General features: G+C 41.4%; 1 protein-coding gene across 7 annotated transcripts in view; it reads right to left on the bottom strand.

The window, feature by feature from the left end:
• The window catches only part of DAPK1 (death associated protein kinase 1), a 136,631-nt gene that overhangs the window by 34,063 nt on the left and 90,196 nt on the right, over window positions 1-12,372 (bottom strand). For all 7 annotated transcript variants that reach the window (XR_006281258.1, XM_038401325.2, XM_038401327.2 and 4 more), the window contains 4 exons: window positions 11,534-11,626; window positions 7,684-7,803; window positions 1,840-1,938; window positions 998-1,096 (listed from right to left, as the gene is read on the bottom strand). Coding sequence is in view for 6 of the 7 variants with exons in the window: in XM_038401325.2 (XP_038257253.1) it covers window positions 998-1,096; window positions 1,840-1,938; window positions 7,684-7,803; window positions 11,534-11,626 (411 nt within the window). In the remaining variant the exon portion in view is untranslated. The remainder of the gene's footprint in view (window positions 1-997; window positions 1,097-1,839; window positions 1,939-7,683; window positions 7,804-11,533; window positions 11,627-12,372) is intronic.

A 12,372-nucleotide genomic window follows, 5' to 3' on the forward strand; every position in this document is an offset into this window, starting at 1 on the left:
CAATCAAACGTGTGATTGCAGCTCAGGAACCCAGGAATCTAGGAAGTAGGCCAGCCCGGGCTAGGGTTAGGGTTGAAGGAGGTTAGTTTCCCTGCCATAGGGTTAATGTTCTAGGAGATAGGTCTCCCGAGTGGAAGGTCGGGCTTCTGGGAGGTAGGTGTCCGCAAGTCAGGGTTAAGGTTCTAGGAAGTAGGCTTCCCCAAGATAGGGTTAGGGTTCTGAAAGGTAAGCCTCTCTCAGCTAAGGTTAAGGTTGTAGAAGGTAGGTCTCCATGAGTTAAGATTAGGGTTCTAGAAAGTAGGACTTCCTGTTGTAGGCTTAGCACTGTAAGAGTTGGCTCTTTCACAGAAAAGGTTAGGCTTCTAGGACCTAGGCCTTCCTGGGATAGGGTTAGAGTTGCAGGAGGTTGGCCGGCTTGGGCTAGGGTTAGGTTTCTAGCACTAAGCACTCTGCAGGTTAGGTTTCAAAGTAGACGTCACCAGGCTAGGGTTCGAGGCGGTGGGACTCCCCAGGCAAGGGTTAGGTTTCCAGGAGTAGGCCTCCCTGGGTTAGGATTATGGTTCCAGGGGGTAGGCCTAATTTGGCTAGGCTTAGGATTCTAGTACTAAGGTCTCCCAGGATTAGGGTTGCAGGAGGTAAGCCTGCCCAAGCTAGGGTTAGGGATATAAGAGGCAGGTGGGCCCGGGCTGGGGTTAGGGCTCTAGCACTAAGTGCTTGGCAGGATAGGTTTATTTCCAGGAAGCAGGTGTTACCAGGCTAGGGGTGCAGAGGGTGTGCCTCCCCAGACAAGGGTTGCAGGAGGTAGGCTTCCTGGGCTAAGGGAAGTTCCTGTGAGTTAGGACTCCCACTACTAGGATTAGGATTGTAGGACGTAATCTAGCTAGCATGGCAAAAAGTAACAGTAAGCTGCCTGTCATACCCTAAAATACAGTTAATTGTTTATAAAAAAATATACTCTCAGCAGTTAAGTTGACAATGAAACAAGTTTTTTCCTTACCTTATCCTTAACATCCAAAGGGCATTTACTCTCACAGAGAAATTTCAGAGTTTGTACATGACCATGTCGAGAAGCCCAGTAGACTGCATTAGACCCAGCCTGTTCAAAATATTGTATTATAAAAGTAATGAACAAAAACACTGCACTTCAGGATATTCATTAGGCTATAACTTTGTGTGCACATGCACACACACACACACAAGTATGTGCTGAACAACAGTAGGCTCATCCACTGCCAAAATAAGCCAAAGAAACAACAAGAACAAGAAAACCTCCACAAGTTTTCCAGATGAGCCAGGACTAGAGCTTTCATCAAAACCTTAACATTTTGGGACTTCATGTCGGTTGAACAAGAGTTAATATCAAATATCTTAACATCCCCATATTCTCGGGGATGGAAGAACCACCAAACGACACTTCATGGAGAAAATAAATAAATACTTTCCCAAATACTTTAAGTCAATAAATAGCGATTTAACAAGTTAGTGGCTCAAGCAACTTACATTATTTGAGCCAAAGCCACCACATATCACTTTTTAAAAAGGTATAAATGTTTTTCACAAAGGATCACATTATAGCCTTTGTGTTTTAATAGGAATGACAGCTCAAGTAATTAAGCAGTCCGTTTATCATTCTGTAGAGGTCTGTGAAAAGCACTCTGGCTAATTTGGTGTAAGAGAAATATGAAACTAATTCGATGAAGACACTTTCTAAAGTAGAAACAACCTTTTAAGATTAAGAACTTGAAATAAATTTACTACATTAGCTGAAATAAACCCCACTAATATGACAGGAAACTCACTAGTACCAACTAAAATTGTTATACAAAATAGAATCCTGACCTTATCCTGAATATCAATACGGGATCCTCGCTTTATGAGTAACTGAAGCATCTGAATGTTTCCACAGCCAGCAGCAATTAGCAGTGGAGGTGTTCCATGCTGAAAACAAAGAATAAAAAAGGGAAAAATATTGTCTTTTGAGAGATTTGGATGTGGACGGGAAGAATGCTGAAATAGCAACTGGACTTACAAATTTACAAAGGAACAACTGATTTCCATATTATTGAGAGAAAGTCACGTTCAGATAAATGGTCTTCAGGGAATAATTTATGAACATGGGCCAGCATTTTCAAATTAGGGTGCCTAAAATTAGGCTCTAAATCTATATTTATGACCTAAATAAACACAGCCTCATTTTCAAATGAGTTGGGCACCTGAAGTTCTCTTCTATTTAGGCTCCTAAATAAGGTTTTAGAAGTCTGAATATAAGCAGTGGGCACACTATTTTAGAGATGCGTGCCATCTTCCTTCCTGCCTTATCTGGCAATTTCACGTGAGCACACCAAGAAAACAGACCACAGAGATAACAAATGATCTTCAAGATTTTTTTGGTAATGAAATCATGTAAAAAAATCAACCCATCTCAGAAAACAGCTGAACAATACATATCATATAACACTACCTATTAGGGCAGTCGATTAATTGCAGTTAACTGACACCATTAACTAAAAAAAATTTACAAAATCACAATTAATCTCAGTTTTAATCGCATTGTTAAACAGTAGAATGTCAATTGAAAATTTGTTAAATATTTTTGGATGTTTTTCTACATTTTCAAATATATTGCTTTCAATTACAACACAGAATACAAAGTGTACACTGCTCACTTTATTATTTTTATTACAAATATTTGCACTGTAAAAATGATAAAAGAAATAGTATTTTTCAATTCACTTCATAAAAGTACTGTAGTGCAATCTCTATTAGGAAAGTGCCCGCCGGCTGGTTGTTGTGCTGCAGGGGAGAGTCGGGGTTCGCCTTTGGTCGGCGGAGTCCCTTTAAACGATGAGTGTGGGCAGTGCGTGACCATGCAACGACAGTTGCTGGTGCTCGGCCCGCTGCTGCTGAGGCTGGGGCTCCACGGGCTGCTGTCCATGCTGGGGCCCAGCCTGGGCTTCCACCAGCGCTTCCCCTTCACCCTCCCGCCGTGCGGGGCCCCGGACCCGCCCTGGCTAGCGCGGTGTGGGAAATGCTGAGTATCAGATGTTTTAGAAATGTGTGCCAAGTAATGGAAAATAACAGTACAAGAGGCGGGGCTGCGGGTGGCAAGTTGAAGGACTAAACTTTGGCTGAACTAAGGACTAATGAGATAAGCAGCACCTGAGAGTCTTTACTACCACAAGATAATGAAACCCAAAGATAAGAATGATGAGAACATTGGGTGATAAACAACAGAAAAGGAAAAAGAAAAGGAGTACTTGTGGCACCTTAGAGACTAACAAATTTATTAGAGCATAAGCTTTCGTGAGCTACAGCTCAATAAACAAGTGCTGTATATATATTGCTGTGGAAAGGGAAATAAAGTGCTTTTTACCAGCAACTGTGTCAGTTGTCCTGTAAGCCAGCCTGCTAGCAGCAACAGCGCGGGCCGCTGGCGGGGAGCCGTGGGGCGCTGCGGTCGTGCCCACTGGGGCTGCCTGCTCCGGGGAGGTGGCTGCGGCCCGGCCAGGGGCGATGAGTATGAGAAGCGCTACAGTGGCGCCTTCCCCCCCGCAGCTGCGGGCCCAGCTCTGCGACGCGGCCGGTGGCATGTTCGCCTTCGGCTACGACAACTACATGTGGCACGTGTTCCCGCAGGACGAGCTGATAATGCTGCCCACTTCTTATTTACAATATCACTAGAAAGTGAGAACAGGTGTTTATATGGCACTTTTGTAGCTTGTATTGCAAGGTATTTACATGCCAGATGTGTTAAACATTCATATGCTCCTTCATGCTTCAGCCACCATTCCAGAGGACATGCTTCCATGCTGATGTTGCTCGTTAAAAAAATAATGCATTAATTAAATTTGTGACTGAACTCCTCGGTCAGTTCATAGAATTGTATGTCTCCGTCTCTGTTTTACCTGCATTCTGCCATATATTTTATGTTATAACAGTCTCAGATGATGACTCAGCACATGTTCATTTTAAGAACAATTTTGCTGCAGGATTTGACAAAATGCAAAGAAGATACCAATGTGAGATTTCTAAAGATAGCTACAGCACTCGACCCAAGGTTTAAGAATCTGAAGTGCCTTCCAAAATCAGAGGGATGAGGTGTGAATTCACTGCTTTGGATTGTTATTGAGCGGAACCCGTCATCAGCATGGATGCATGTCCTCTGGAACACTGGTTGAAGAATGATGGGACATAAGAATCTTTAGTGCATCTAGCACGTAAATATCTTGCGACAAGTGGACTTGTAGGCTCTAAAGTTTTACATTGTTTTATTTTTGAATGCAGTTATTTTTAGCACATAATTCTACATTTGTAAGTTCAAACTTTCATGATAAATTGATTGCACAACGTTACTTGCATTAGGTGAACTGAAAAAATACTATTTCTTTTGTTTTTTACAGTGCAAATATTTGTAATAAAAAATATAAAGTGACCACTGTACACTTAGTATTCTGCATAGTAACTGAAATCAATATATTTGAAAATGTAGAAAACATCCAAAATATTTAAATAAATGGTATTCTATTATTGTTTAACAGTGCAATTAATCGTGATTAATTTTAATCGCGTGACTACCCTACTACCTATATCATAGTTTCCGTTTCCTCTTTCTGTAGCCTGGGCTATTTCCTTCCCCCCCCCCCCCTTTTTTTTTTTTTTTTAAATAAATAGTCTTACAAACCCAATTTTGGCAAGTGAACTATCCAAACATACTCAATTTTAAAAAGTCTGTTCAAAGAGGAGGAACTGATGACCTGAATCTGGGATTCAAAGGGAACATTTTAAATGCAGGTATCTTGACCTACACGAAGAAACAGTTCCTAGCAAAAGCAAAGGTTGATTCCAAGAATAACACATGCTAGGAGATAAACAGCTCCAAGGTGTGCACTGGAAACATGAATGTGAGTAAATATATTACATCATTATATGTCTATTAAAAATAGTGTTTCAAAAGTTTTCTTGTGCGATTTATTCGGATATGCACTAAACCATCTTTAAACTTGTTCTCAATCCTGCAATCTTTTACCGTAGTCTTAAATAAATAAAGTTATCAAATGAATAGTTGGATTTCACAGCCTCTTGCATGCTCCTACCTAATATTCACTCCCTTTCCCTTCGAACACATCTCCTCCACACCAACACATACATTAAAGCCACTGGTATCCAGGCTGTCTCCTTTCCCACCCACACCACACCAAGAATACATGATATCCATCCCACCCCACCCTGCCTCCTCTTTATCAAATCACTGAAATGCAAGATGGGAAGGGACCTCAATAGGTCATCTAGTCCAGTCCCCTGGCATTGAGGTAGGGCTGTGTATTATACAGACTATCCCTGACAGAGGTTTGTCTAACCTGTTCTTAAAATGATGGAGACTCCAGAACTTCTCCCTAGGTAATCTGTGCCAGTGCTTAACTACCCTGACAGTTACGAAGTTTTTCCTAATGTCCAACCTAAACCTCCCTTGCTGCAATTTAAGCCCATTATTTCTTGTCCTGTCCTCAGTGATTAAGGAGAACAACTTATCACTCTCCTCTTTATAACAATCTTTTACAAACTTGAAGACTTATGTCCACCCTCAGACTTCTCTTCTCCACACTAAACAAACCTAATTTTTTCAATCTTTTCTCATAGGTCATGTTTTCTAGACCTTTAATCATTTTTGTTTCTCTTCTTTGGACTTTTTCCAAATTTGTCCACATCTTTCCCAAAGCATGGTGCCCAAAACTGGACACAGTACCCTTGTTTAAGCTTTTATCAGTGCTTAATAGAGTAGGAGAATTACTTCGTGTGTCTTTCTGGCAACATTCCTATAATACATCCCTGAACGATGTTCACTTTTTTGCAACAGTATTACATTGTTGACTCATATTTAATGTGATCCACTATAGCCTCCAGTTCCTTTTTTGCAGTACTGCTTCTTAGGCATTCATTTCCATTTTGTATTTGTATTCCTTCCTGAGTATAGTATTTTGCATTTGTCCTCACAGACTTTCATCTTATTTAATTCAGACCATTTCACCAGTTTGTCAAGATCATTTTGAATTCTAATCCTGTCCTCCAACGCACTTTCAACTCCTTCCAGTTTGCAAACTTTATAAGTGTACTCTCCATGCCATTATCCAAATCATTTATGAATATATTGAATAGAACCAGACCCAGGACAGATCCCTGCAGGACCTCACTCGATATTGCCCTTCCAGCTCAATTGTGAACCATTGATAACTACTCTAAGTATGGTACTCCAACCAGTTGTGCACCCACCTTATAGTAAGTTTGTTTAGGCTATATTTCTCTAGTTTGTTTATGTGAAAGTCTTGTGAGACAATATCAAAAGCCTTATTAAAGTCAAGATATACCACATACGTTTCCCCCATATCCACAAGGCTTTCTACCCTGTCAAAGAAGGATATTAGGTTGGTTTGACATGGCTTGTTCCTGACAGAAAGAAAAGGAGTACTTGTGGCACCTTAGAGACTAAAATTTATTTGAGCATAAGCTTTCGTGAGCTACAGCTCACTTCGTCGGATGCACCAAATGCATCCGATGAAGTGAGCTGTAGCTCACGAACGCTTATGCTCAAATAAATTTGTTAGTCTCTAAGGTGCCACAAGTACTCCTTTTCTTTTTGCGAATACAGACTAACACGGCTGCTACTCTGGAACCTTGTTCCTGACAAATCCCTGCTGTTACTTAACAGCTTATTATCTTCTAGGTGCTTATACACTGATTGATTATTTGTTCCATTTTTTGGTGAAAACAAATAAAAAAGGCATTTAACACTTTGGCCTTCGCTATGTTTTCCGTTATTGTCTTTTCCTCCTCATTGAGTAATCAGCCTGTCTTTGGTCTTTCTCTTGCTTCGCATGCATTTGTAAAGTGTTTTCTGATTACCCTTTATGTCTCTAGATAGTTTAATCTCATTTTGTGCCTTGACCTTTCTAATTTTGTCCCTACATGCTTGTGTTTTTTTTATTCATCCCTTTTAATTTGATCTAGTTCTCACTTTTTGAAGGACACTTTTTTTTTTTCGAGTTTTATGTCATTGAAGATCTCCTGGTTAAGCCAGTGTGGCCTCTTACTATATTTCCAATGCATAGCTACTGCAAGTGCTGCAAACACACACATATCCATTGAAAAAGGTACAGCAGGAGCTCTTCTCTCACCCTGCAGCCCTCACAAAGGGCACTCACAAAGGGCAGGCTCCTGCAATGTCCTGCACACAGCTACATGCACACCTGCATGTTCTCCTGTGATGTTGGTATGGAAAGGGGGAAGGTTTTGATTGGAAAATGAAGTAAATAACACTCCTTTCCCCAAATCCACCCCCACACCACCAATTTCCATCATGATTTAAAATATTTGTGGTTATATTTAATTGCAAATTTGAGAGATTTTTCTTTTTATTACCAAAACTTAAATTTTGTGCTGATTTTCAAGCAACAGTACTCTTTACATTTCAGAGGCCTAGGAAAAATATTATGGCCTCCATATCCAGACAGTTTCAGAGGAGTGAACAACGAACTCCTAACATAACTTTTCATAGGACAGCTTACAAGCCATTTGACTGTTAGTCTTATTTCAAATATTGCATTTCTATTTATAGCCACATCACTCTATACAAGAGCAGACAGATATCTGGCCCCCCCCACTTGTTGCAGCACAGACCTAACACCATACCTTGTTAGGTTGATTGACATCGTAATTAGTCAGAGATCCCAGGAGATGCTGTAGTCCAGGAACGTTGTCATCATTGATGGCATGAATGATAGCTTTCATCACAAATGAATCCTCCTCATCCTCATAGTTAACAAGGAAATAGAAAAAAAAATCATCATTAGCTTTCAAAATAATAATAGTAAAAAAACAAAAACAAAAAATCCCCCAGCACCTGTAAGGATAAGGAAAGAAAATTACATTTTCCAAGCACCATACAGCCATTTAGCTGCAAGACTGGAAAACTTATTCACAAGAGTCACGCTGCTAAAACGTAGGAACGCTACTTGGAAAATTTACCCTAATAAGAGGTGCATTTTTTCCACACCTGTACACATTATTTACTGCATGAGATTCCAGAGAACTCTTTTTCTACCACATTGTTTCCTTACTGGAATTTTCCATGTATCATCTAAATGAAGAGCTGTATAAAGTAAAGCTGAAGATGCAAGGCGTGGTAGGAACTTGTTTAAAAAATGTATCTAAACCAACAATATAAGATATAGATACAAACCTTGTACTTCCCAGGGACGATCTGTGTCCTCCATGAGTAAGTCAGCAAAAAGTCACAGAAAAGAAAATCATGTAGCCTGATTTTTGAATCACTCTAATTTTCCTTATCCTGAGTTTATTAGTGTTTTAAAACACTAGAACTTGCCTGCTAACGAGTTGGTGTGACATATCTTAAATGGTGATTCAGTGTTAAAAAGTATAGCAATAGGAGCAGGAGTAGTATGGATGAGAACAAATTGCACAAAAGTAGAACGATAAGAAAAGGAAAGTGGAAGTGGAAGTGAGAACATGACTTGCACAGGAGGGAAACGGGAGGATAAAATGGGTAAGAAAGAAGTCTCTGCAGAATTTTTGATTTTTTAAGAATATTAATGCACAGAAAAAAAAAGTATGTTTACGTTCTAATGCATTAATGTTTAAGCTTTGCTGATCACAGGATATTTCCTAAAGGCTGCATTTAAACCTGAAGAGCAAGCTAAAAAGAGAAAGCTTCTGGATTTACAAGCTTCTAATTATAGCGTCTCAGGGCTTAAACCTAAAAGGCATATAACCTGCATAAACTGAAAGGAAGTTTGTTTGGCATAGGGTCTAATGTACTCTCTGGGCCCGCCCTGCAAGGTCAATGGGAGAGGAGGGTGCTCAACATCTCTCAAGGTACGTAAACATTGAAATTGCGAGGCGTGACTGCAGCTTGCCTAGACATACCAGAGCTAGCTTTGATCTAGTTAGCTAGTTCAAGTACCAATATAGCACTATATCTGCTGCAACAGTGGTGGTGGCATGGGCTTGCTTCCCAAGTAGAACCCTGGGTACATACTCAAGTAGCTAGTCCATGCCCCCACAGCTATTGTCATTCAAGCTACCTTCGATCTAACTAGATCAAAGCTAGTTCAGGTACGTCTACACATGCTGCAGTCACATCTCCTGATTTCAATGTAGACATATCCAGATTTACACTTGCAGATTGACCTTTATGTCTTTAAAAATCCCTTTTATGGTCAGAGTATAAAAAAAATCAATTAATAAAAAATGGCCTCCTGTCTGCATTTCACTTATTGATATTGCTGTCAACCATAAGACTTGGGTGTAATTAGAAGTTTGCCCTTTCTGAATCATCCTGTTGTTCTTGACTAATTCAGAAGGTCAAGTAGACCAGTCCAGTGGAGAACGGGAGAAACAGTTGCTATGGTAATAAATCAGGATGTTGCAAACGCCACATTCGAGAATCATAAGCACATTTGTTCGCATTTCTGTAACATCTGTCATCTTGAACTTCTTCAAAGTTATACAGACACACTGCTGGTATGCAGCGGCTAGCTACACCTGAAGTTGGAATGCAGGAATCAGGTAGCACAACTAAACACATGACAGTAAGTAAGAAGGGTAATTTTGTGAAAGGACTCTAGGGCAAGCCTATCCTCACCTCTATGCCATTCCAGAGTACTCAGAATTGCCCTGCAGCGTCTTCAGTCATAGCCAGATGATAGACACGACACACAGCAAACACAAGGTGTCATTCAAAAAAAGGTACTGACAGAGTAGAACTCAACACATCTACCTCGGATGAACGAAGGGGCATATTTCTACTGGTTGCTTTAGCTATCTTACTATGCAGTTACACCCTGCCTATCCCCATTACGCTAATTCCAATTGGAGCCACTTGGCCCTACCACTATCACTAATTAATAATGCACAAAGAGGTGCACAGAAGTTCCCCCCGCCCCCAACCGCACCAATGAACAGCTGTGCTATGACTTGAAGCTCTAGAGCAGGGGTGGGCAAACTATGGCCCGCGGGCCATATCCGGCCCTCCAGCTGATTTAATCCAGCCCTCAAGCTCCCACTGGGGAGCAGGATCTGGGGCTTGCCTTCCTGCACTCCAGCCAGGAATGGGGTTGGGGGTCATGCCGTGCTCCGTTTAGGGGTAGCCAGCGGGGTCCGTGTGCTGGGAACTGCAGGAAGCTGCAGGGGCGGTGCCTGTGGACGGGCCAGTGTGCGGAGCCGCCTGGCCGTGCCTCCACATAGGAGCCCGGGGGGGGGAGGGGGAACGGATATGCAGCTGCTTTCGGGAGCTGCTTGAGGAAAGTGCTGACCGGATCCTGCACCCCTGAGCCCCTCCTGCGCCCCAATCCCCTGCCCCAGCCCAGAGTCCCCTCCTGCACTTTGAACTCCTCATTTTTGGCCCCACTACCACCCTGAACCCTCACACCCCACCCTGTGCCCCAACCCCCTGCCCCAGCCCTGATCCCCCTCCTGCCCTCTGAACCCCTTGGTCCAAGCCTGGAGCACCCTCCTACATCCCAAATCCCTCATCCCCAGCCCATAGGCCGCACCTCCAGCTCGATCCCTCATCCCACCCCCCCCACACACCAGTCTCCTCCCAGAGCACCTGAACTCCTCATTTCTGGCACCACCCCAGAGCCCGCACACCCAGCCAGAGCCCTCACATCCTTCCTGCACTCCAACCCCAATTTCATGAGCATTCATGGCCTGCCATACAATTTCCATATCAAGATGTGGCCCTTGGGCCAAAAAGTTTGCCCATGCCTGCTCTAGAGTATGTATCTCATTCATTTTTCCATTCTATCTGCCATAACCCAAAGGGCATTCCATAACTGTATTAGTACAAGGAACAATTCCTTCTTACACCTTTAAAACTAAGGAACCCTACAGATTTCTGTGGTTTCCTGACTGAGACATACAGATCTCCTAACTCTAAGGCATGCTAAGCAATTGTGCCTTTACTGTGGTGCGCCCTCAGGTGCTCCTTAACACCAATCCCCCACTTTTACATCTGACTGCTTTACTTATTTAAATTTGGCTACTGCTTGCTCATAATTATTTCCTTTCCCTCAAATGTTTTTCCTGAAACATTTACATTGTAGAAGCACCTACTTTTTAAAAATTCCTTTTAAATATTCTAAGCTTTTTTGCTAAAAAATAAAGAACTGTTTATATCATACAGTACCCTTATCAACTCAACCTGCAAATGCTCAATCCATCTATTTTATAATCACTATGGTGTGAAAGTTTCTCATGAATCAAACTACATGATAAATAAATTTGAACCTCAAGTTATTGGACTCAATGCAGAAGTTAGTGAATATAATTCTATAGTCTGTTATGCAGGAGGTCAGAATAAATGATCATAAGGGACCCTTCTGGCCTAAAACTTCATGAATCTATTTCTTGCCACATCAGAAATAATATCCTATATACACATTTTAAAATATTTCAGTATTCATGTTGTTATATGTCAGAAAGTATTTAAAGCAGTAAACCAATAAAAACATGTGCTTACCAGAGTATCATCGCTCCTAGCAACACTCATGTTACTTCTGGATAAGAAGGATCTTGATAATCTTTGGCACAATGAAATTAAGCGTACTGATTGCTTTTTAAAAAGAAGAAAAGAAAAGCTATTTTTACTTAAAATATCAAATAGAACATTTGTGATAGGAAGATACTTCTTTTAAAACAAACTACCACCACAGAAGAGGAAAATTGTGTTTTAAACACATAAAAGTGGAAAGAATTTTTGATATATCTGGTTTTTCATTGTGTATACTGTTTACTCATTTCAGAGTAGCAGCCGTGTTAATCTGTATTCGCAAAAAGAAAACGAGTACTTGTGGCACCTTAGAGACTAACAAATTTATTTGAACATAAGCTTTCGTGAGCTACAGCTCACTTCATCGGATGCATTCAGTGGAAAATACAGTGGGGAGATTTATATACATAGAGAACATGAAACAATGGATGTGACCATATACACTGTAACCAGAGTGATCACTTAACGTGAGCTATTACCAGCAGGAGAGCGGGGGGACGGGGGGGGGGGGGGGCGACGACGGACCTTTTGTTGTGATAATCAAGGTGGGCCATTTCCAGCAGTTGACAAGAACGTCTGAGGAACAGTGAGGGGTGGGTTCAGTTCTTGTCAACTGCTGGAAATGGCCCACCTTGATTATCACTACAAAAGGTCTGTCCCCCCCCACGCTCTCCTGCTGGTAATAGATCACCTTAAAGTGATCACTCTGGTTACAGTGTGTATGGTCACACTCATTGTTTCATGTTCTCTATGTATATAAATCTCCCCACTGTATTTTCCACTGAATGCATCCGATGAAGTGAGCTGTA

Source organism: Dermochelys coriacea, chromosome 5 (genome assembly GCF_009764565.3).
Source record: "Dermochelys coriacea isolate rDerCor1 chromosome 5, rDerCor1.pri.v4, whole genome shotgun sequence".
Taxonomy (NCBI): Eukaryota; Metazoa; Chordata; order Testudines; family Dermochelyidae; genus Dermochelys; species Dermochelys coriacea.